Source organism: Chinchilla lanigera, unplaced genomic scaffold (assembly GCF_000276665.1).
Source record: "Chinchilla lanigera isolate Chin_1 unplaced genomic scaffold, ChiLan1.0 scaffold00053, whole genome shotgun sequence".
Taxonomy (NCBI): Eukaryota; Metazoa; Chordata; class Mammalia; order Rodentia; family Chinchillidae; genus Chinchilla; species Chinchilla lanigera.
In genome coordinates, this window is record NW_004955454.1 from 11,001,590 (window position 1) to 11,026,054 (window position 24,465).

Sequence of the window (24,465 nt, forward strand, 5' to 3'; positions counted from 1 at the left end):
GTCCAAATTCTACAAGAAATTTAGAGAACCTTATGCTGCTACTTCTCAAACCCTTTAATAGGAGCATAACATTAATTTTTTCATAAAGATGCAGAAACATGTGTCTGTCAGTCTCACATTTATTCATTAGAATATTTCTATTAATAAATTATTAATTTTAATGTTATGAATTTCACTATATTAAATAGTAGTTGCTTCACAGAAAAAAATCACAATAATAAAATGTTAAATTTTTAATATTTATTGAGTATAAAAAAGCATGAAAATTGTCAACATCAACTGATTTTTTGTGTATAAAGTCTAAAAAAGCAACACAAATAAATTCTAATATGAACTAAAATTAAAATACCACTAAAACTTTGCAAAAAAACTTTACTTCAGCTATCACACCTAAAGTATTTGCATACATGACAACAGCACGTTCCATACACACACATCATTTACACTGACAGCACATGTCTTTTGCTTTCCTGGCCTTTTTGTAGGACAGACTTGATATCTCACTGGTCTTGCTGCTTTGTCAGGAAGTTCTTACATATTATACAGTGTGCAATTAACAGACATAAAATATCAGTAAAATAAAGTATTAAATTCTGAATATATACTGTGCATTTAGAGTAGACATCAACATTTTCAAATCAGCTGTGTACTTGTTTACAAAAACTAAAAGATAACACCAGAAATAAATTCCTATATGAAATACAATGAAAACACCAATAGAACTCTACCACAAAAATAATCTTTGTTTTAATTGTCACACCCAAGGCAGTCTTCACACATGACAACTGGATGTTTCATGCACACATTTCACCTACACTGACAGCACATGTGCTTAGCCTTCTTTTCCTATATGGCAGTCTTGTTACCTCTCTGAATTTCTGTTTTGTCAGGAGCTTCCTCTGTATTGTACAACATGCACTTAGCAGAGAAATAAGACATCAATAAAATAAAATATCAAATATATAATGAGTACTTACAATAGACATCAACATTTGCACATTAGTTGTTTATTTACACAACATAAAAGATAACATAAAAATAAAAACCTATGTAAACTACAATGTAAACACAAACAAAAGTTTAATGCAGAAATAAGCTTTGCTTCAACTGTCACACCCAAGGCAGTCTTCACACATGACAAATGCATGTTCCATACCCAAGTATTGCTTACACTGATAACATGTACATTTTGTTTTCCTGTCCTTTCTTGTAGGGCACAGTTCAAATCTTTTCTATGTTCCTGTTGTCATAGTAAGCCCTTGTGATACTGCACCTCCTGCTCACTTGTCAGCTCACCAGTATAGTCCACAATTTTTTGGCATAGTTTCCTGGGCAGAAACATTTTGTTTTTCCTCTGCTATAAAAGATCTCTCATGATTTCCATTCCCAATCCTCTAAGAAAATTTCTCCATGATGTTTTCCACTTGTTATTTTCTTTGTAAACTATGAAACTATTTATGCCACACATGTTTAGAATTGAGTAAAGCACAGTAATTGGCCAATGCTTTGTGTTTCAAGGGACATAGTTGCTGCATTGACAACATCCATTCCGCCTTTGGTTTTCCTGGAGAAAGTTTTCATCTCAGACTTTTATTTTGTCAAGGTTTCCCTATCAATATTTCCACTACAGTGAATTGTTGACATCAGTAGTATGTTTGTTTTTCTTTACCATATACAAGGCCAATGCTTTATCTTTCTGAAATCCAAAGATTGTTTTATACAATTCTCTATTTTGAAATTGCAGAGTTTCACTTGGAATTTCTGCTTTGGTCCTGTGTATAGTTCCTGTGTTTGTTAACTTATGCTCTGTTAGCAAATATAACATCAATTGGAAACCGGTAAACCAATTATTGAATGTCACATTCCAATTAGTTTGGGATATGGGAGCAACAAGTCTGTTCAAAACATCATTTGGTTTGTTTCTATATGAATAAGGAGCTGATGGCTGAGTTCCAGGATAAATGTCTAAATTAAAAGTGTAACAAGTCTTCATATCTACAAGGGCATAATTTTTTATGTTGTATTTTGACCCACCACTTTTCCCCAAGTCTTTTACACTCCTGCAATCACCATGAGAAATCCCTGCTAAGTACAGCAGACCTATGAATGCTTTCAGTTCAGCTGTTGAGGTATCATAATATATACATTTTTAATATGGCTATTGGTGCATGTAGAGTGTTTTACTTGCATTTCAGTCTTTGTGTATTTCACAACATCTTGTAGAATTTTGTCTCTTAAAATTTCCAACACTGAAGGGCAGTGATGGCATTCCAGCCAATACACTGCACCCCTGCTGACATTCTCACTATATTTTTGGACCTAGTTCTAACATTAGATTGTTCCATTTGGTTGTGAAGCCATTTTGCAACATTTCAACTAGCAAAATATGTACTCAAATTGCTGCTTTCTTTATCATTTGAATCAAGGAGGTCTTCATTTCTTGTATCTGTACCAGTCAATTCTTGCTCCATTTCACTGGCACAGGAACTTTGGCTCACATGCCCAGTGTCAAAGTCATCATCATCATCATCATCATCATCATCATCATCATCATCACCACCACCATTGTAATCCTCATCCACCCACACCACTCTTCTGTAATGAAAGCATGCATTTCACCATAATGGATCATTGTCGTCATCCACACATGCCATGCATGAGTGACCCCATGGCTCACTTTTGAACTCCTCCAATGCAAATCTGGTTTTTCATGTGCCACTATACTGAAATGAGCTACTTCTACTGAGAAAAACAAAAGAAAAAATATTTAATAAATTTTGGAGTGTCTGTGATGCTCAGATAAATATATACAAAACCAGCTGGTTGATGTATAATGTGGGTAAAAATTCTGATTTGCCACTTTTTCACACATGCACACACCTTGTTGTTCATCATACTAAATTTAGTGGATTAACTCATGGTCAGCCTGTAACACCCAGATGAATCAGTATGTTACTGGACATGGAGGGCCCACCTCAGGATTGCTGTCAACAGCATAAAGCAGCATAAAAAGAACTGGAGAAGAAGAAGGTGTGCTCTTGATTCTCTTAGAGAAGCTTGCAGGGCTGGTTTCCCTGATATGAACTTGGCTGTTCTCATCATTGGAGGACCTCGGGACCTCACTGTTGCTGAGGATGACTGCACTTTTTTTCAGAGGAGCCCTGGCTCTTACTTTGAGTGTCACTTCCTGGCTCCAGTGCAGATCCCTCAACCTGCTGGCACAGGTCCTTCACTCCACTGGTGCAGATTTTCTAGCTTCCACCACTGAACTCTGGGCCTTCCCACTGCAGATCCTTGAAATAGGCTTGCATAAGACATTGTTGTGGGCTCTTGGCCTTCAATTGAATTCGTGGAGGACATTGCCTTGGGCTCTAGGTCTTTAGCTGAACTCAGGCAGTACACTGCTATGCTGGATTCTTTGGATCTCTAGTGTGTGGAGAGATTTCCTGCACTCTTTTGCATTTGACTCTTTGCATGAATATTATAAAACGGAAGGGACTCAGCAGTGGGCCAGGATCCTCACTTTGTAAACATCCTGAACCTGTTCAAGAGGAGGGCATGAATATGGTGTGGGTGTAAATGACCCACCCTAGGGTGGAGAGCCTGCATACAATATACAGAAGGAATAGTCTTGCTCTTCCCTGTTTTTTGCCTCTTGCTTCTTTTGCTGTCTTTTCCCTCCTTGAAGTGTAGCCCCTGTGCCATGCCACCCTGCTTTGGAGCCAGCAGATTATGAACTGAAACCTCCACAAACTGTGAGCTAAATAAACTTTTCCTTCTTTAAGTTTGGGTATCAGGTACTTTGTCTCAGCAACAAGAGAAAAGTAACTAAGACATAAAATAATCCTATAAATTATATGTCCTACATTAAGTTGGTTCCCTTGCAAACCCTGAGTACAATACCAACTCATACATAGATTTATTCATATATCCCTCAGAAAAAGGTACTAAGATGGACAGCAGCTACTATGGTGCCAAAGTACAAATTTATAATAGAAAAGTAAGTAATTGGTCCACTGGGCTCAGAGTTATGCTCTCAAAGAAATTGGAAGGGAAGAAGTACTCCCAAATTCATTCCTAGAAGCATGCATTACCTTGATACCTAAACCAGAGAATGATCCAATTAAAAAAGAGAACTGCAGGCCAATCTCCCTAATAAACATAGATGCAAACATCCTCAGTAAGATACTGACAAACAGAATGCAGCAAATCAAGAAGACTGTACACCATGAGCGAGTAGGATTCATCCCAGGGTTGCAGGGATGGTTCAACATACACACATCAACAAATGTAATGCATCATATTAACAAAGCCAAGGACAGAAACATTATGATAATGTTTCAATAGAAGCAGAAAACGCATCTGACAAATACTAACATCCATTCATGATAGAAATCCTTATATAAAATTGGAATAGACAATCTTTATCTGAATCTGATGAAAGCCCTCTATGACAAACCAACAGATAACATCATACTAAATGGTCAAAACTACAAGCTTTCACTCCAAAATTGGGAAAAAGACAAAGATGTTCACTATCACCACTCTTACTCAATATTGTTCTGGAAACATTAGCCAGAGCAATTAGATAGGAGAAAGAATAAAAGGAATAAAAATAGGGCAGAAAGCAGTTAAATCATCATTATTTGTGATGATATAATTGTCTACATAGAAGATCCCAAAATCTCCACCAAAAGACCTCTAGATTTAATAACCAAATTCAGTAGCATAGCTGGATACAAAGTCAATGCTCAAAAATCAATAGCATTCCTGTACACAAACAACAAACTCAATGAGAGAAAAATTAGGGAAATCACATCCTTCACAATAGCATCCAATAGTTAAATACTTAGGAATTAATCTAGCTAAGGAAGTAAAGGTTCTATATATTGAAAATTACAGTCTGAAAAAGGAGATCAAAGAGGATATGAGAGAATAAAAAGATATCCCTTGTGCTTGGGTAGGAAGAACCAATATACTGAATATTCCCATATTTCCAAAATTGTTATACAGATTTAATACTACCCTAATCAAAATTCCAAATCTCACAGAATTAGAGAAAACATTCCTAAAATTCATTTGGAAGAGAAGAGACCTACAATAGAAAGAGCAATTCTGGGCACCAAGGGCAAGGCTGGGGACATCACAATCCATGACTCTGAAATTATACCACAAAACTACAGTGATAAACACAGCACAGTACTGGCAAAGAAAAACAAACTCAGTGATCAGTGGAGTAGATCAAAACATGCAAAAACAACTCCAAACATACAAAGTCACCTTACCTTTTACAAAACAGCCAAACTCCTTTACTGAAAGAAAAATGACCTCTTTAATAAATGCTGTTGGAAAAACTGGCTTTCCACATGCAAAGATTAAAACTAGACTCATATCTTTCACCATTTACTAAACTAAAATTGAAATGGATCAAAGATCTAGAATATAAAATGAGGCCAGGGATATAGCTCAATGGCACAAGCGCCTGCCTGGCAAATGCAAGGTCCTGAATTTGATTCGCAGTACCAAATAAATAAATAGATAAATAAAATGTACAATAAAAACCTAAATCTTCTGGAAGATAGAATAGTAGAACTCTTGAAGATATTGGTGTAGGCAAAGACTCTATGAACAGAACCCCATGACACAGGAAATATCACAAAGAATCAACAACAAGAATCTCATCTTGTTAAAAAACTTTTGTACAGCAAAATAAATGACCAACAGAGTACAAAGACAACCCATTCAATGGTAAAAAAAAATTACCAGCTGTTCCACAGACGAAAGAATACTATCTTCAGAATGTAAAGAATTAAAAAAAAAAGGCCCTCCGAATTTAAAGACCCAATCCAAAAATGGGTATCTGAAATGAATAGACATTTCTCAGATGAAGAAGTAGAACTGGCAAATAGGACATTCAAGAGATGAAAATTAAAACAATGCTGAAATTCCAGCTCACTCTGGAAAGAATGGCTATTATCAAGAAAATAACCAACTGATAACAAATGCTGGAGGGGCTGTCGGGGAAAAGGAACCTTCTCCGCTGTTGAAGGGAGTGTAGACTGGTGCAACCACTGTGGAAATTGGTGTGGAGATTCCTCAAAAAACTAAAGCTAGAAGTTTCATTAAACCCCACTATTCCCCTTCTCAGTATCTCCCCCAAAATTAAAAGCATTGTACCACAATGATATATACACACCTACGGTTATAGGGGTGCAGTTAGTAATAGCTAAATCTTGGAAACAGTGCAAATGCCCATCAACTGAAGAACAGATAAAGAAGATCTGAGTAACTTCATTGAATTTAATAATATGCAGTATAACACACACCCTTAATTCCTGTCATCTTGTTTTGAAACCCTGTATTATTTTTATTGATTTTGTGTTGTTTTATTTTTGTCTATGTTGTTGTTATTTTATTGTTTTTAATCCCTTTAAAATAAAAAAGAATTTAAAAAGAAGATTTTATTTTCTACAATGGAGTACTACTCTGCCATAAAGGTAGATAAACTTGATACATTTTGGGCTAAATGGATGCACCTTGAGATCATTCTCAAGGTGAAACAAATCAGACACACATGTTTGACCACCATATTGTTCCTCTGGTGTGATAAACTGCAAGTGTAAATAAAGACCAAAGTTTATAATAGATATTGGGAAATGGGAAGAAAATGTTCAAATGAGAAAAGGGACAAAGGAGGGGAGTGGGGAAGGAAAGAAGAGACAGGAAAAAAAGGAGAGAATAGAAGGAAAAAGCTGGAAACAAAGCTTCTGTAAATAAGCAGGGTGAGAGGGGTTGAAGGAAGGTAAAGGAATGGAAAAAAAGAAGCAAGATGTGTCATGTGCTGGGACATGATGAATGTTATATTATCTATCTTTAAAATATACCAATAAAATTTTAAATGCAAAGGAATTATTCATATAAAGATGGAGACTTCTTTAAATGAGAGATATAATATAATTTTCATAAAAAGAGGGACTAAGTCCAAACTTACCACTTGTAAAAGCATTATGGTTGGACTCTCATGAGTTGATTTGTGTTCCACCTAAAATGTTTACAAGTCCTGACCCCTAGTACACTGTAGGAGGAAAGAAATCAGACACGCATGTTTGAATACCACACTGATTCTCACACTATATGTGGAAAGAAAGAATGGATAGGAGCAATTATGGCAAAATGAGATCATCAGGGTGGAGCCTAACCTAATATAAGTGATGTCTGTCTGAGAAGAGCTGATCCGGACACAGACACACAGAGAGAAGACCAGGTGAAACCCAAGGGAGAAGGCAGGCCTCTATCAGCTAAGAAGCAATACCTCTGGATGGACAATCTGCCAATGCTTTTATCTCAGACTTGCAGCTTTCAGAGCTGAGAGAAAATGAATTTCGATTGTTTAGGAGACCTGGACCACAATTTTTGCTATGGCATCCTTAGCAAACTAATACAACCACCATTAGGACAGACCCCATATCTTCAAATGGCCTTTCTAGTGTATCACACTGTAAGTATGAATCACTGCCTATTTTGTATCGATTGTTCCTTCTAACGTCTTCTGATCTCTTTATTTGGTTGGGACTTGCATCATCATTTCTGACACTGAACAAATACTGCCAAAAGTTACTGCACTCAAGAAAACAGTTCAGACAACTGACCACTTGATGGCTTGATGACCATAAAAGGGATGATTTATATAAAAATAGTTATATAAAATACTTTTTATAAAATGGTTATATAGTTGAGCACTTGCTGTGTGAGAGGCTGTCATGGAGGCCAAGAGAAAACTGAAATGATAAATAATCCAGCATGTCCATTCCTAAGGAGTCTGCAGTCTGGTAAGAATAAATCTTCACAAAAATAAATATCATACAACCCCAGATGGTGTGTTCAATAAGAGTATGTTTGTACTGAAATGAGAGTTCAAGGAAAAACATGTTGCTTTTAGAAAAATAGGATGGGAAGGCGGTTGCAAGTGGAAAATTTACTATTTAAGTGATACGTGAGTTTAGCCTTGAATACATGTTTTATTCAGGTGTGAGAGTGTTTGTACACCTGGGAGCAGGAAGCAAGAAGAAGGAAAAGAATATTTCAGCCACAGGAAAAGCACATGAAAAAACTAGAAACGCAGGCTTCGCAGTGTGAATATTAGTTTCCTTTGTATCACTGGGACACACTACCCGCCACCCACAACTTGAAGGACTTAGCTCATGGTTTCAGAGATTCAGTCCACGCTCTGTTGACTCCTGAGCAGAGATATCATGGAGGAAAGAAGTGGTGAAAGAAAACTGCTTAGTTCATGGTGATGAGGAAGTAAAGCATAGGAAGAGAGCACAGGCAAAAGATATACCCTTGGCAAAAGATATATCCTCCTAAGGCCTGCCACCAGTAAGCCATTCCAGCTGGACCCCACTTCCTATAGCACCTCCAGCTATGAATATTAGTCCACTGATGAATACAGCTCCTCTGTGGTCTAGGTATCAGGAATCTCTTAATCCAGTTGGGTGGACAATTATGCTTGTCATACTGGGCATTTCAGTTTGAATATACAAGCACAGAAGACACTTGAAAAGGCTTATTTTGAAATTAGATTTAAAAATAGGTTAGAGCTATATTGTAAAGGACCTTGAGTAAAGATGAACTCGGATTTGAAAGAGGAAGCAAAACATCCTGATGTGAAGACATGTTGACTCTGGGAAGTATTTTATCACACTTCAGCTGAAGTAGAACCATAGGATGCATTCCTTAAAGGCACGTTAGCAGTAGAATGCTTACACTTCAGCCGTTGTGTCCACTCATTCATTATTTGCTCGTTATCGAAGATAAAAAGAAACATGAAGAGGATGGCACTGAAGCAGTATCAGGTTTTATGTGGGAATAAAATCGGCAGTGTGGGCCACCAGGTTTGAGACCAAAGAGAATCTGAAACATAGGTGAAATTTAAAGGTCACTAGAAAATTCCCTCTTGCTCAGGGAAGCCCTCCTTTTAGTTGTATTTACACCTCCACTTGATCACAGAAGACTCATAGATGTTCTGATGGGCTCAGTATTACCCGAATCCACTAACTTAAATGTTAATCTCATCCAAAAAAACATTCTCTAAGCTGACACATAGCAGCTTCGTTGAAGATAACAGAATGTAAAGCAGCAGAAATTGTTAATTCCTGTCATTTTGTTTTGAGGTCATGTATCGTTTTTGTTGTTTTCATGTTGTTTTGATTTTGTCTTCATTATTGTTTTGTTAGTCTTTTTAATCTTTAAAATGAAAAACATTAACCATCAATATTCCCACCACTTACTGGTTTCAGCACCCAATTTGTCTCCACATAAGGAGATACTGGTTGCTGTGTCCCTTTTTATTCCTTATCTTTTCAGATTTCAACAAGATTTAAATAGAGTTTACACTGAGACCCCAGATTCCAAGGGAAATAGTGATTGCACTGCCAGTCTCCAAAGCTGTGCAAATCAGTCTTGTATAATAAACTAATAATCCAAGCATGTCCAACAGCAAGTCAGATGAAGCACCCATAATCCAATCACCTTTCACAAGACCTCATCTGAGTGCATGACCTTTTGGGTGGAACATTCCAGGTCTACACTGCCACACTTGCTTTGTATGGCCCTATCACCTTTTAACACTTTCTCTTCTAATCAACATGCATCCCATGAAGGCCACAGAGAAGAGACCTGGGCAACCTCAGGAGTTTGATACAGTACAGCTGCCCCTGAGCCTGATTTCTTCCCTGTCTGCCATCCCCAGCATCTCCCTGGTATCTCACAATGACTCCCACAAGCACAAATGCTCTCTCACTGCCTCTTTGAATTTTTTCAGGTGACTGCCTCTTTCACATCTTGGTGGGACTGGCCTTTCTGTAATGATTATGCCCTGGCTATTCTCTCCTCCCAGGCCTCCTTCTGAAGAGCATCGCAGCACCATTTCAGGACTCCCACATGTGAGTAGTATGCCTTGCTCTGTCCAAAGCACAGGAGAACTCTCACTAGTGTAGTTGGAAGATCTCAGCTCAGGCAGAAGCCTCACATCAAGGTGAGTTACAACGACACATTTAGTAACCAGGTCCTGACCATTGCACTGCACAATTATCTCCCCCGAAAATACCTATATTTCTCTTCTTCTCTGAGATCAGCACCATAATACAAACCATATCATCAGGCTTCTGGATGACACAGCAGATGTCTATGGTCAATTCTGTCCTCCTTTGTTCAGTGCTCACACAAAAGTTGGAAGGCACTCTGTAAATACTCATACAAAGCACTAACTTCTCATATCCACTCCTGAAACCACTTCCCATTTCCTGGGAGCCCAGGAGAACATCTTTAAGGGAGCCCAGCAGGCTCTTTCCTGACTCTATTTCTCCACACTCATGAGGAAGAGGCAGTTTTCTCCTTCTTGACTGGATGACCTGCAGCAAGAATAGAGTCCTTGTTCCTGATGGATGTTACAAGCTCTGTAGTTCTAACTGTCCTGCCTTCTGTAATTGTCAGTTTAGTAGCAATCATACTTGCCTCCTTCTAATTAAAAATTTTTAAAATGTTTGCCTTAAGACTTCTGCATTGTCTTCAATTCCTTCTGTCCACTTTTTGTAGAGGAAAAAAAGTAAAAACAAAAACAACAATAATACGAAATTTCAAAACAATAGTAGTTTAACAATGGTCAATATATTGCATATTGCTATCTTCAAAGTAGTTGCTCAGATTATAAGATATAGGCATGTATAATTGATTGCACAATATAAGCACAAAAGTTTTCAATGAATTAAAAGAAATCATAGTATAACTCTCTTACCATATATATATTCTTTTCCCTCCTTTTGTTTGTCCTTTCACCCACCCCAGTTGTTCTCTCTTTTTGAGCTGTTTCCTTCCCTTTCACAATATCTGTTGTAGATTTTGGGTCTTATTTATTTTTTCAGTTTCTTACCCTAGGGAGACAATTCAATACTTACACTTGAGGGTCTGATCTGCTTCACTTATGAGTATGGTCTCTAGTTGCATCCATTTACTGAAATTTATTTTCATATAAAGAGACCTACTCAGCTATAAGGGACACATTTGTCCACTTTTTCTAAGTTCTAGGGATTGAACCCAGGGCTTCATGTGCTAGAAAAATATCCTACCTCTGAGCTACATTCCCATCCTTTCCATTTTCATATTTTGAGACAGATTCTCACAAAGTTGCCCAGGCTGAGTTCAAACACAAAATCCACTTGCCCCATCTCCTGAGTAGCTAGCATTACTGGCCTTTTTGCTCATCTTTATGTACTTGTTCAGTAAAGTTACAGGGCTGTGTTTTCTAGGGCAGTGCTGGTTTGTGCCTTCTTTCCAGTCCTGGTAGTTGACATTGCCCATTCAAACTCAAGACAGGACCCACTTTAGATTAATAAATTAGAGAGGTCAAACTACCGACCTTCCCATTTCTCTATTGTTTATGGGTGGCTCAGGACTCATGCTGATTCAGCTGGTGGGTTGTTTGCTTTTCTACTTTGATACAATGCATGATCTGTATGTGTTCAATAGAAACTCCACTTCAAATTCTGGTGTTTCCTTGGCTGGCGGTACACAGTACAACCCAGTGACAATGCTGGACAGTGGCAGGGAAATGCAGCCCCCAGCATGTCCCAGCTTCACCAGAGGAAACAACCACTAAATTATGTGCTGCTAAACTATTGGCAGTAGGTGAGATGTGTTTTCTTTTCCTGTCTTTTGGAGACAGTGTCTCCCTATGCTACCTAGGTTGGCCTCATACTTTTCCTCCCCCTGTCTCAGCCTCCCAAGCTGGCATAACTGTCATCCTAGCTTAAATGCATTCTTAACTTAGGATGCTTTCAACTTATGACTAGTTGACTGAGGTGTTGAACATCTGTATTTTTCTCAATTCTAGTGTCCCACAGCACTGTGCAGTTGTTATACTTCACAACTTGTACATTTTTACAAAGGACAGGAAGAAAGGAGTGATAAGCTCCACATACAAGAGAAATAATAAGTGTTTAAAAAGATGTAAGTGCATTAACCTGATTGGATCATTGCGTGCAGGACATTTATCAAATTACTACGCTGTACCCATAAATATGTACAACTTTTATGTGCTAATTTAAAGTAAAAATAATTGACAATCAACAGAATTCTGTCTTCATGACAATCAAATATCTTTCCAGCCTCCCAGCCCATCTTTCTCAACACCCAACCACTTACCAGTTCACAGTGAACCACATTATCTCCAAATGCAGGCGCTGGCTCATCTATTGTCAATTTATGAGAAGCACCCACTTTCAGTTACTCTGAGTCTTTTTGGCTCCGTGGTTTAGAGCCCACCAGGGAGAAGCCATAGCTGCTTGAAAGCACAGCTGTCAACAGATGTTGGTGCAAGGGCTGGGAATGAGGCTCCCTCAAAGCGTGCAGAGAGGGGCCATGGCTTCCTGCGAGATCCTCAGGGCCCCACCGCTGATTCTCCACCACGGTTCCCCTCACTATTGCAAACTCTCCTTGCTTTTTTATTAAGCTCATTTCTGTACTCATTTTTTACACAGAAGCAAACGTTTTAAACCAAGTTTTTCACAAAACATATTGCCTTCATGCTGATGAGGAACAGAAAAACCTCAGAGTTGCACGAACTGCATAATCAGAAGCGCGCTTCCCAGCTACAGGCTCACTTTCTCAACCGTAAGGTGCTAAGCCTCGTACGTTAGTACGATGAAGGAGAAATTTGTGGCAAAAGCAAATTTTGCAAATCCTAAGGCCTGGGCACATCCGAAAAGATCCTTCACCCATCCGCGTCCCCCTCCACCTCGAGCACTCGCTGCACAGGTGCGGTTACACCTGAGAGCCTCCCAGGAAATTCGCTCAGCTTATCTCTGCTTGCCAACCTCGGCTCTTAATTTTTCTCAATTCCCTTTGGAGTTTCTGAGTTGATTTCTCGCTTCGTTCAATATTCTTCATTGCTAGGGTTATGTCACATTAATTCATGTATTTAAATCATATCTGATGAGCATTTGCTGCCTGGCATTCTGAATGCATAAACCCATCATGCACCGCGACGACCTCTCCTCACCTCTGTGGCCCGGGCACAGCTCAGGTAAGTCTACGACTGCTATCAAAGCTTGGGGCATCTTCCAGCACCCCTTCTACCCTTCCTAAGCCTGTTGCTCCCTTTAGATGAGCTGATTCTTCACATTCCAACACACAGAAACTGGTTATTTTTGTACTGTGAGCCAGGCACCATGAATCTGTCGTGAAATAAACTCAGCTACTAAGAAATGCGCAGTGGGTGGGAAAGACAGAACAATTAAACAGGCAAAAACACTCTACTTCAATTTAGTTAGAGATATGTACTAATTAAAATGTTATCAGTACCAGGAAAGTGCTTCTAATGTGCTGTTGAGATATCCGGGTTGCTTCTATTCACTACGGTATGTGTGAATGACAAAATTATCATCACCATTATGTAGACCAAATTGGATTAAAATGTCACTTATGGGTTCTACCTACATTTGCAAATCCATAATGTAAATTCATAAAAATAAAAGAGCTTGCTGCAGGATGAGTGGATTTTTTTGTTTGTTTTGTTTTTGGTTTTTCTCCAGTACCAGGAACCAAACTCACAACCTTGCGCTTGCCAGGTAGGCACTTTGCCACTGAGCTAAATCCCCAGCCCAGGATGAGTGGATTAACGTCTGAATTCCTAGGCTCACCTCCTCCATCCCAGTGCTAAGTATTCTTCCTGCTGTTTTTTTTTTTTTGTTTGTTTGTTTGTTTTTCGGTTTTTCTCCGGTACCGGGAACCGAACTCACGACCTTGCGCTTGCCAGGCAGGCGCTTTTGCCGCTGAGCTAAATCCCCAGCCCCTCTTCCTGCTGTTTTAACATCTCTCTTCTCCAACACATGGGAAGAAGCTCTCCCAACTCAGGACAGCCCAGAGTCTGAGGTCAGTCCACGGAGTCTGTGTTTTCACGTTACTCTGTTTTGAAACAATCCCTCACCTATCTCAGATATGTTCGGGTTTGGATTCAACAACGGATCTCAGCAGTGAAGAGTCACTGTCAAGGGTAGTATGCTAATGGCCGCTACATTGATTCGGACAGTGGCTGCAGTGGGCCCAGCCTACGGTGTGACCTTGTGAATACATAATGCAGAAGATGATCGCACCTCTCCACACAGGACCAAATACACTCACGTGCGGAGGGGACAGGAATATGCAAGGGGGTTACAATTCACAAGGTGCTTCTGCTGTATGGCGTGAGAGTCTGGAAGGTGACATTTGCTCTGGATGATTAAATAAATTACCCGAGCTGTGAAGGCGGCAGTACTCTGCCGTAGGCCATCCTTCAGCCCTCCTGGCATGTGCTCCGCTTCTGAGGTTTTTCATGGCCTGAGAAGCACTGAAAGCTTTATTACCACACTAATGTCTCAGAAGTAGATACACTGGCACCAAGTTTAAAAGAAATCAGGCTTCCATTTCCTCATAAAAACTTCTCCATTGCCCTTTCTAATACAACCGAATCCGTTAGCGATTCACTCCCAAATTTTAGGGGCGAAAATGCAGGAGCCAGAACAACTAAGAAAACAAAAGTGTCAGAGTGTGAGAATTCTGTTTGCACAATGACTTTTTCAGAAGAGGAAAGCAGAGAAAACAGCATGAAGCTTCTTTGACTCATTCCCAGAAAATTTGACAAATACCTTTTGTGCCTGTTGAACTTTTCTAAATAATCTCTTGTAGAGGTGAAGAGACCACCTAACTCGATGGTTCAGAAATGTGCTGGTGAAGAACTCAGACACAGACACTGAGCAGAGCGCCGGCCTGAATCACTGCACATCTCAGACTTCAGCGTTAAATAGAAAATTCAAGGTGTTTCGCATCTGTGTGATATGAGTTTCCCTAAGCTCTCTGGGCTCGCTAATGTTGTCAGCTTGGCTGGGTTAAGAGACTCCTGCAGAGGTGAGTGCATTGTGAAGACATTCAACCCAACACCAGGTTAACTCATAGATAATTTCATAGCTCAGTGGGCTATCAGGAGGTGGATGGAGCCCCCTGGAGAAAGTGGGCCACAAGGACTATGTCTGGTCCCTGACCTCTTCCTCTCCTTCTCTTTCCAATGTACTCTGCTTCACCATGAGGTGAATAGGTTCCCTCTCCCATGCCCTTTGCCAGTGTTTCTGCCTTAGACCCAGCATGCCATGGACTAAAACCTCCGGAACCATAAGTCAAAACAAACCTCTCGTCCTTTCAATTACAAGTGTTTTTTCTCAGCAAAGGAAAACACTGACCAATACCCTTGCTTCCCCCAAACAGCTCCTATTGGAATGAAACCCTTTGTCTGTGAGTTTATTATTCTGATATTTTGCTGTAACTTTTCAGAATGTTGAACAGATTTTTAAGTTTAGCTTTTTCCAATCTGTGCAATAAGGACATGTTACTAGGGGGAGAAAACAAACCTGCTCTCTGAGAGCTGTGATAGTTTTTTTAATTTCCACTGCAAAATTGCTGAAATCCTGAGCGAATTTTGTTTTTGCCAGAAGCGTCACATTGCTAGCATCTTCTTTTACATCCAAGTTATCTTCTTGCCTGTTTATACAAGAAATACATAAAATGCTGAAAAATAAAAGTTGCATGGAGACTTTTAAAACTCAGCAAATGTTGCTTATTCCTTAGGCATTTGGAATGCACAAGGCATTGTGATGAGTGATGTGTGACCATACAAAGAAAAAGGTATGACTAGAACTAGGGATTAAAAATCAATGACATATAAAATGATAATCCAGGGTCACATGTGCTTCAGGTAATTTATCTAAAATGATAAGGGACTATTTCTTATGAAATAAAGGGAACAGCATGTTGTATTGTGTATATATTTTACAAATTATTTAGATCTCCAAATATGTTGTTTGCTAATAAATTGTTCTGTTCCCTTCACACCTTTAAAGAGCAGTGACAAATTAAATATTACACATTATGCAGTACCCAGGTGAGAGACTTGCCTGTTCTATTGTAAATTCATGGCAGGAACTAAATTTTAAAAAAAGATTCGATGACGAAAATGTGATCTTACCCTGATGTACAATAACTTCACGCAGCTGATAATAATAGACTCAGGTTGAACTTATGATAGGTTTCTTAAACTTCACTGAAGCTCTCAAAAATTACAGGTAAACAACTAGTTTTTGAGATAAAAATGAAAGTCCCATTCATCTTGGATTGCAAGGTATGGTTAAAAATAGCTTTCCTAGCTTTGATTTAGTTGACATGACATCTGTAGCTCTAGTTTTCAAATGTTTCCCAATGTTGTTAAAACTTAATCCTTGAAAAGGCATTGTGAATTCCAAAATCATTCTGCTTTGTTCTATTTGGAAATAAATTATCCATTTTTAATAAATAAAAGGTTTATCAGAAGCAGTACATCTTAATAGCCTGTAAAATAATTTCTGAATCAGACACATGTTAGAGAGCTTGCATCACTTAGGGCTTAGTTACTAGAACCCCTGTCCTCTAAGATATGGAAGTTGCAGGCAGCACTAATAAAAGTGATCACACACCAGGTTTTACTATCACACTGGGTTAAAATCAACTAAAGCATACAAGTGTAAAAGTGTTGATAGAGATAATTTTAATAAAAATTACTGGACATATTTATTTGCATAGTACTTTCTCCTATAAATCTTCAGTATCTAATTAAAGGGAATTTAACCCCAGAGATGCCTGGGTTAGCTGATGAAGATATAATAAAGATTTGAAATGACAAACATGGGAGCATGAGAAGTGGCTGACATATCAGATGTGCAGTATTCCCATGTAGCAAGTATGTGCTGGGCACCTGTAACGCATCAGGGGTTATGCTGGGATAGTGGGATGCTGGAGATGAGGTGTCTCCATCAGATTCTCACATTATGAGTTAAAAGACTGATAAACAAGCAGAAAATACAACATTTGCAGGAGGAAAGCAAATAAACATAACATTGTTCCCATAGTCAATAATACTATATTTTGGTGAGGTATATTGACATTACAAACTGCACACACTGAATGCACACAGTTGGATGATTTTGGATATATGTATTCGCTTGTGATACCACAGTCAGGGCACTAAATACATCCATCACCTCCAGAAACTTCCTGAAGTTCTTTGCTGTGAGTACCTTTTGGAGTCGTTTTTCCTTTCTGAGATGAGAAGACAGCACGAGGTCTCGTTTTCTAGCATATTTTTAGAGTAAATGCCATATTGTCGACAATAAGTGCTGTGCTATACAGCAAATCTCTAGAGCTTATTCATTTTGCGTAACTGAAACTCTATGCTCGTTGGGTAACAATTCTCCCATGTGTTTTTCCCCCAAGCTCCTGGAAACCACCATTCTCTGCTCTATCTATAAGCAAAATCATGTAGTATTAGTTGTTCTGTGACTTGTATATTTCACTGCACGTAATATCCTTTAACCACACCTGTTATGACACTATTATTTAAAAAATGATAAAGGTTGGTGAGGATCATACACTGCTGTCAGGAATGTAAAATGGTACTGCTACAAGGGGAAACAGTACAGAAATTCCTCAAAAAATTAAAACTGGCAACATTGTATATTATCGCAATCTTAATTCTGGGTATTTACCCTAAAAATTAAAATCAGAATTTTCAAGAAATATCTGCACCATTATTCAAAATAATAGAAACAATTCAAATACCACTGATGAATGAATGTCTAAACAATGCTGTATTGTACACTTAAAAATTAGGATAGTAGATCTCAAGTTTTACTACAATAAAATAAAATAAAGAAATAAATGGTACTAAAAATAATTTTTCTCATGGAAGGAGCTATATGCTATTTTAAAAATTTGTTACATACAGTCATACATAAAACATCACTTTTACTCTCAGTAAAAAAGGGACATAAGGTCAACTATATTCCTAAGAATGAACTTTCAACATAAAAATCATTTATATTTTGAATATATTATTTTAATAGTTTTTTCCATAATATAAAGTAGCACATTATTTTAGAAGAAAAATGTTAAATATAGAAATATTATTAATTCTATATTATAGAAAAACCTCATATAGAAAAGTCTAAATTGATGAGGAAAATGATTCTTTTCATTTAAAGATCAGTTTGTGATGATTCTTAACAGGAGAAATACTAAAAATGACATATTCTGAAGAATAAAATAACTGATATTGTCAAAAATTTTCATGAATAAATAAACAAAGATGAAGGTAATGACTTCTTCCTACGGAAGAGGGAAGCGATGAGTTAGGGAAGCTACATGGAAGATCCTCGTCTTTCCCCACCTCAGGTTCCATGCGTTTACCACCTGCTGTGTTGAGGGCCACACTCCCTGTGCTGGAGAGCAGGTCCTGTCACTCCAAGTGGCCAGCGGGGCTGCAAGTCCCTGGGTCCTGCAGCTTAGATGGGAATACCATCTTCAAAGGTTTAACAGGCCCACAGGATGCAGTTGTTAAATTGTTCAGCTGGGATGCAAATTAAGACTTACGAAAAGAAAAATGTCCTTGATCTTAACTCCTAAAAGGCTTGTTTTCCATCCATGAACAGCTGTGGGTCATTTTAAATGGTCACATTTGTGTTTCAGACAATGTGGAGACAGAAACCAGTTAGAAAGGTTAGTGTACAAAACAACCGAAAAAGAAAAGGAATGTTATGAATATGGCTACAGTTCAATTTTTTATTGAAAGCATGAAGCTCAGCATAGTTTAGAAGATAGTAAGATTTAGCAAGTTGAATTGATTGTAACATGCTTAGTGGCTGAAAGGAAGACTTAGCTTGAAACAAAAATGGAGTAAAGTGAGGGTGGAGGACAGGAAATTCAAAAGGATATCATTCAGAGGAAACAAAAAATGAAGTTACATCCTGAAGGACTCGAGCAAATTGGCCAAGAGGATTTGAGCCCCTCTGATTTAAAACTATGCTACTCAGAAGCACAGTATAGTAATCTACAAAGGATTATTGAAGCATATAGTTATAAGACAAGAACAAAACTCTCATGCTCTTTTTATCACGAACTGATTAAATGATCGATTGAATTCACAGCTGTAAGGTTTGTGTTTGACTCAAAGTGTGATGAGGCTGGTAGGAGGTTAAAACCAAAATAGACAAATTTCCAACCGAGGACTGAGGCAACATGTAAACAGCTCTTCAATGAGCCCGCCCAGAGAGTTATGAGTTCAGATGATAATGGAAAATAACCTCCAGCCCCAAACAAATAAAAAAGATCTTTTCCAAATGGGAACGGGACCAAGAGAGGGAGGGAGTGTGGAGAAAAGGGAAAAGAGGAAACATGAAAAGAATTCCACGTGTTCTGTACGAGCACCATCTCCCCACCATAAATGTTACTATTACATACTGCAAACATGTGCTAATAAACATTCTGGAGATTGAAAAAAAAAAAAGGACAATAAATCTTGGTGGTAAGAACTGTACAGAAGGCAGGTGATGTGTGTCCTGATTCATGTCATGTTCTGTGGATGCCACCAGAAGACTGAGTTCCTTATTCACATCTCATAAAACAAAGGAAATTCCCATGACTACATGGGTCCAATGCTCACTTTTTTCATAGCACCCTGATGAAACATACCCCCTGTTAGTATCAAATAGAAAGCAAACGAAATGCTATGTTCAAGGGCCAAGTGAATGATTTCCAACAGTTCTAACTGGGAATCTATCTCCTAATTACATTATAAGAAACTCCAGGACTACGTGAAATATATTTTGTTCCTCCAGCCTGGAATTTAAGACATCATTCTTCACTTCAACTTTTCACAATGTTCTTCCTCCTCTTCCAGAAAATTACTCATCCCTGAGGTCTGAGACACCAGTTCACTTAGTCACATCAGCCTTACACATCACTTTCCTTTACTCCATGACCTTCCCCTCATTGTTCATTCAGACTTGTGCTCCCTCAAACTCTATGAAAATCTCAGCTTCATCTTCAGCACAGCTCCTGTGTAGTGCCTATCGAGGGACCCCCAGTCAGAATTAATCATCCCTTGCTCTGTATGAGGAATCGCTGCACTGTATTTCACATCAGTTTTACATGCACACTTTGTTCAAGGAGTTAAAACCATCACATTTAAGAGAGTGTTTACCTAGTCCTGGTGGCACACACCAAGAATCGAGCTCCAGGAAGTTGAGGCAGGAGAATAGAAAGTTTGAGCCCACCCTGGGCAACTTAACAATTCAGCAAGGTCCTATCTCAAAATAAAAATAGCTGGGGATGTAGCTCGGTGCAATGCCTCTAGGTTCAATCCCAGTACTTCATTTTTAAAAAAGAATGTTCAGCATATAATGAGCACTGTAACAGCATTTGCTATTAGTCTGTGTTTTGTGGAATGCCTATAAAATGCTGTTATTACTAGTTGTTTTACTTATACATTCCCAAGTTAACACAATAATCCAGCATGCCAAGCATTTTGTACCCAATTTAAGCTGGGAAGATAGACTTGGAAATTTTATATAACTAACATTAGTTATGAAGAAGTGGAAAAGCATTTGGACCCCGGTGTGCCTAGGTTTAAAGTCCTCACTTGACTGTCACAGTGGCACTATGTTTGCTCCTAGATGTTACTTCACAAATTCACAGCTGCAGTGGAGGAAACAAAACCTGAAAGTGCATTCTGATTTTACCGAATTGTACATGGAGATGGCCGTGAAAGACAAAGACTGTATGCACAGGTCCTGGAAAGAATCTACCTTGTGCATGGGCTGTGAGTTGCAGTGTTGCATTGGCTGATTTAAATATGCAGATACAGATACATAATGAATGCTTACTAAATTAAAAGGAGCTACATGTTGTATTAATTCAGATGGTGCCAGTACTAGGTTATGTTTTCAGAAGGTTTCAAGCCAATGAGAATGAGAATACCTGTAAGGAAATAACTACATACCATATAAAACTAGTATAAAACTGTCACAAGAGAAGTCCTAAGAGATTTCAAAGGGGTAGGACTGACATTTCTCATCTCTCTAAGAGTGAAAAATATTCTATATTGGTCCTAAATTAGGTCTTGCTTCCAACACAGTACTCATAAATTAAAATTGACTTAATAAATAGCATCACCTTTCTTACAAACAATACACGATTTTCAAAATTAATTTGAAAAATACTCAAACCCATAATGTGATGTAAGTAATCAACAGTGTCCGTGTTGGGTAATTTTCACTTTGTTGAGAAAAACTCATTGCCAGTTATGGCCTGGATACACGGTTTCAGAATAAAATAGAACCCACATATATAATGGACTTCATCTGTGCTTGCTCCCTTGAATGTAATTTATCTTATATATAAATAAAACAAGGGTCATATTTATTTTAGGTGCTCAGATTAAATATTTAAAATGAATCTATACTAAATAGTCTAAAGAAATATTTCCATACATACCCACTAATAGGATCATTTAAGTCCATATCTTTCTTGCCAAGATAGCTGTATCCAGCAGAATGTCTCTTTTCCGATTCCGGTGTGGGTGTTTTGCGCTGTCCTCTATTCCTGCAGCCTGGGTGGGGGAAAGTATCCACAATAGCATCATTTGAGCAGATTTGGCACCTTCCTGTCTACACTACTCTTTAATGGGCAGAGTGGTGCCGATACATAAAGAAACAGCAGAGAGATAAAGAGTCAGAGCAAAGGAGAGTCCTTCAGTCAAAGCAGTATCACTGACAGCCCGCAGTTGCAGACAGTTGGTTTTACATGCATCTGAATATGTTCTCACAGCAGGAGGTGGGATACAAGACCATCTCCACAAACTGTAAAGGAGCCATAGAGTGAGCGATGCAGAATGTTAGCAAGGGTGTGAATCACATGGTGCACTTTATTTACTTGACGCAGTGAAGAGAGAAGCAGAAGCATGGTGGGTGGAAGGCTGGACATCGGGGGCTCCTCAGTTTGTCCCATTCACACCTGCTAACCAAGCATTGGTTTCTGAAGTGCTTTCTAGTGCACAGCGATGTTCACGCACTTAACGCTATGTACCGTGCGCTTCAGAACGGGCAAAAGGTAACTTTCCTGTCGCACATTTTTTTTTTATTTTAAAGAGAATAATAAAAAAAGAACAAGAGCAAAATACCAACAACATAGGCAAAAACAAAACAAAGCAAAAACAGTACAAATGATACAGGGTTTCAGAACAAAATGATAGGAATTAATAGTGGTCGTTATATTACATATTGTTGTCTTCAACTACGTTGCTCAGATTACCAAATGTAAGAATGCAAAATTCATCAAACCATCAAAAAGAATAAAAAATAAAAACAAAAAAAAAACATTCGAAATGATAGTTTCACTAGACAAGATGGTAGGAATTCGCCAATGTTTTTATTCTATTTTACCAATTTTGCATGCTTATATCTGGTAATCTGAACAATTAATTTGAATGCATACTTTTTATATCACAGTAAAAACATGAGCATGATATGAAAATTTTTTGTGAAATATGAAACTTTTAAAAAATAAATGTTCTCTAAAGTTTTATGTGAAAACACACTGAAAGCTAAAGCGTTCTGAAAAACAATGATAAAGGATTCTAACTTCCTAGATAGTAAAGTTGCAACACATAAAAATTTTCACCCTCCTTCTCCAGATCCCCTTCCTTCTCCACACAGAGGAGAAAGCAGGGAGAGTATGTACAATTGACCAACATGCAATATGTATGTGTACCAGTTCTCCAGTATGAATGTAATAGTTATGTATCACAAACATACACTGATATCTCAATATTAGTGCAAATAATACCCCCAGTAGAATCTGATAATTCCAAAGGTTCTGCAATCTGTTCAGTCAAACTGAAGATGTTAGACTGGACAGCACAAATTAGACAGGAGGGAAAGAGTACAGCTATTTGTGTTGTATAACGAGCGAATTATTTCTAATGAAGAAGTAAAAAATAATAAATCTTTACCTCATCATATGTAAATTAAATTCAAGAGGAATATGCCTTATGGTACGTTAATAAGCAAACAAGAATATGAAATTTAGGATGGCATTTTAAATAGCACAGTAAATTTCAAATGGATAGAATTAGATAAAAAGCAATATTTTGTGCATTACGCAATTTGGGCTCAAACTAAAATATCCCAAAAATAATAACTGATGTAACTAGAATGTCAGTAATGGTTGCTACTTGTTTTCTTTTCTTGATTTCTACTTCTGTCTTTGGCTTTGTCACCATTTTCAACAAAACAAGTCTTTTTGTTGGATCTAGAAGCAGTGCATTGAAGACAAACCAAAGCACCCAAGTTTATCCCATCATTGTCTATTGAAATCATTGAATAAGAAATTTCTGGAAATATGAGATCAGCAGAAAGACTATATCATTTCAAAATCTAAAACGTTTTCATAAAGCAAGCCTTGCTGAGGGATTCTGGATAATCAAAAAGTGACATGAAAAACATGAAATTCCAATGAATATTCAGGAACAAAGTTGGGATTGTGGCAGCAAATATATGGCTTAGCAGTGACCACATAGCACAGGCCTGAAATGGGCAGTGTTTCTTGTGCTACTTTTGTACCAATGTAGTACAGACAGTCTAGATGGCACCGTACTTATACTAAGAGATTCCAAAGGCGCCTACTTCCCTACTGTTACATTATCGCAACTGAATCCTCTACCTTTAATACTTCTTGCAGATCTGAGTGACAAAAAAAGAGTAAATATTGCGTAATATTACTAAAAAAGTAAATGTCAATCATGTAATGAGGCTTTTTTTACTTTGAAATAGTACACTGCTTTGTTAATAAATATGTATGGAGAATTTAATAAGTTATTAGATAAGAAACCACTTGGCAAATAAAAATGAATAAATCAAAGTTTTGATTTTGAAGAATTTATAGTGCTCACCACAGCATAACAGAACATTTCCTGGTAAACCAAATATGTCCTGTTCCAATTTTCATATAAAAATTTTTTAAAATATAGAAGGAACTACAGGTCATCTCTCATTGTCTCTTGTCCTTCATTTGTTTTTTGGAAAAGTGGAAATTTAGAATGCATTCATTTCAAAGCACCCAAAGAATGTACAAGGTCATATACAGAAAACCCAAGCACAGAAAGTAGTGTATATGAAGTCACAGGCTAGTAGCAAGCTAAATGTGCACAGGAAAAACCCATGGCACAACAGTGGCAGCACAGCTTTCCTTTAACATGACAGCTGAGGTGTTCTGTTCCAGATGTCTTTTTAAAATTGTCCTTGGTGTTTATTCCTAGCTACTTCCAAAATAAGCGGGACATCCTTGATTGCTAAATGTTTGACTCCTAAGTGAACAACACTTGAATTTAAATAGCATGTCAATTTGGTAGATGTTTTGGGTTTATACCTATGTATGCATATCTTATATAACTAAGTATATACATGAAACATACTTCTTTCTCTGTGTTAATGCATATGCATGTCCTCAAGTTCTGTTCTTAGACTTTGTATAAGTTATCTACCTGAGTATGTTTGCCATTTTTACCCATGCTTG

At 37.9% G+C, this 24,465-nt stretch overlaps 1 protein-coding gene across 1 annotated transcript in view; it reads right to left on the reverse strand.

Annotated features, from left to right (window-relative positions):
- The window catches only part of Pxdnl (peroxidasin-like), a 449,058-nt gene that overhangs the window by 8,296 nt on the left and 416,297 nt on the right, over nt 1-24,465 (reverse strand). Inside the window, exons 21-22 of the mRNA XM_013520015.1 lie at nt 21,388-21,502; nt 15,438-15,567 (exon numbers count right to left, since the gene is read on the reverse strand). Of these exons, the coding sequence (XP_013375469.1) occupies nt 15,438-15,567; nt 21,388-21,502 (245 nt within the window). The remainder of the gene's footprint in view (nt 1-15,437; nt 15,568-21,387; nt 21,503-24,465) is intronic.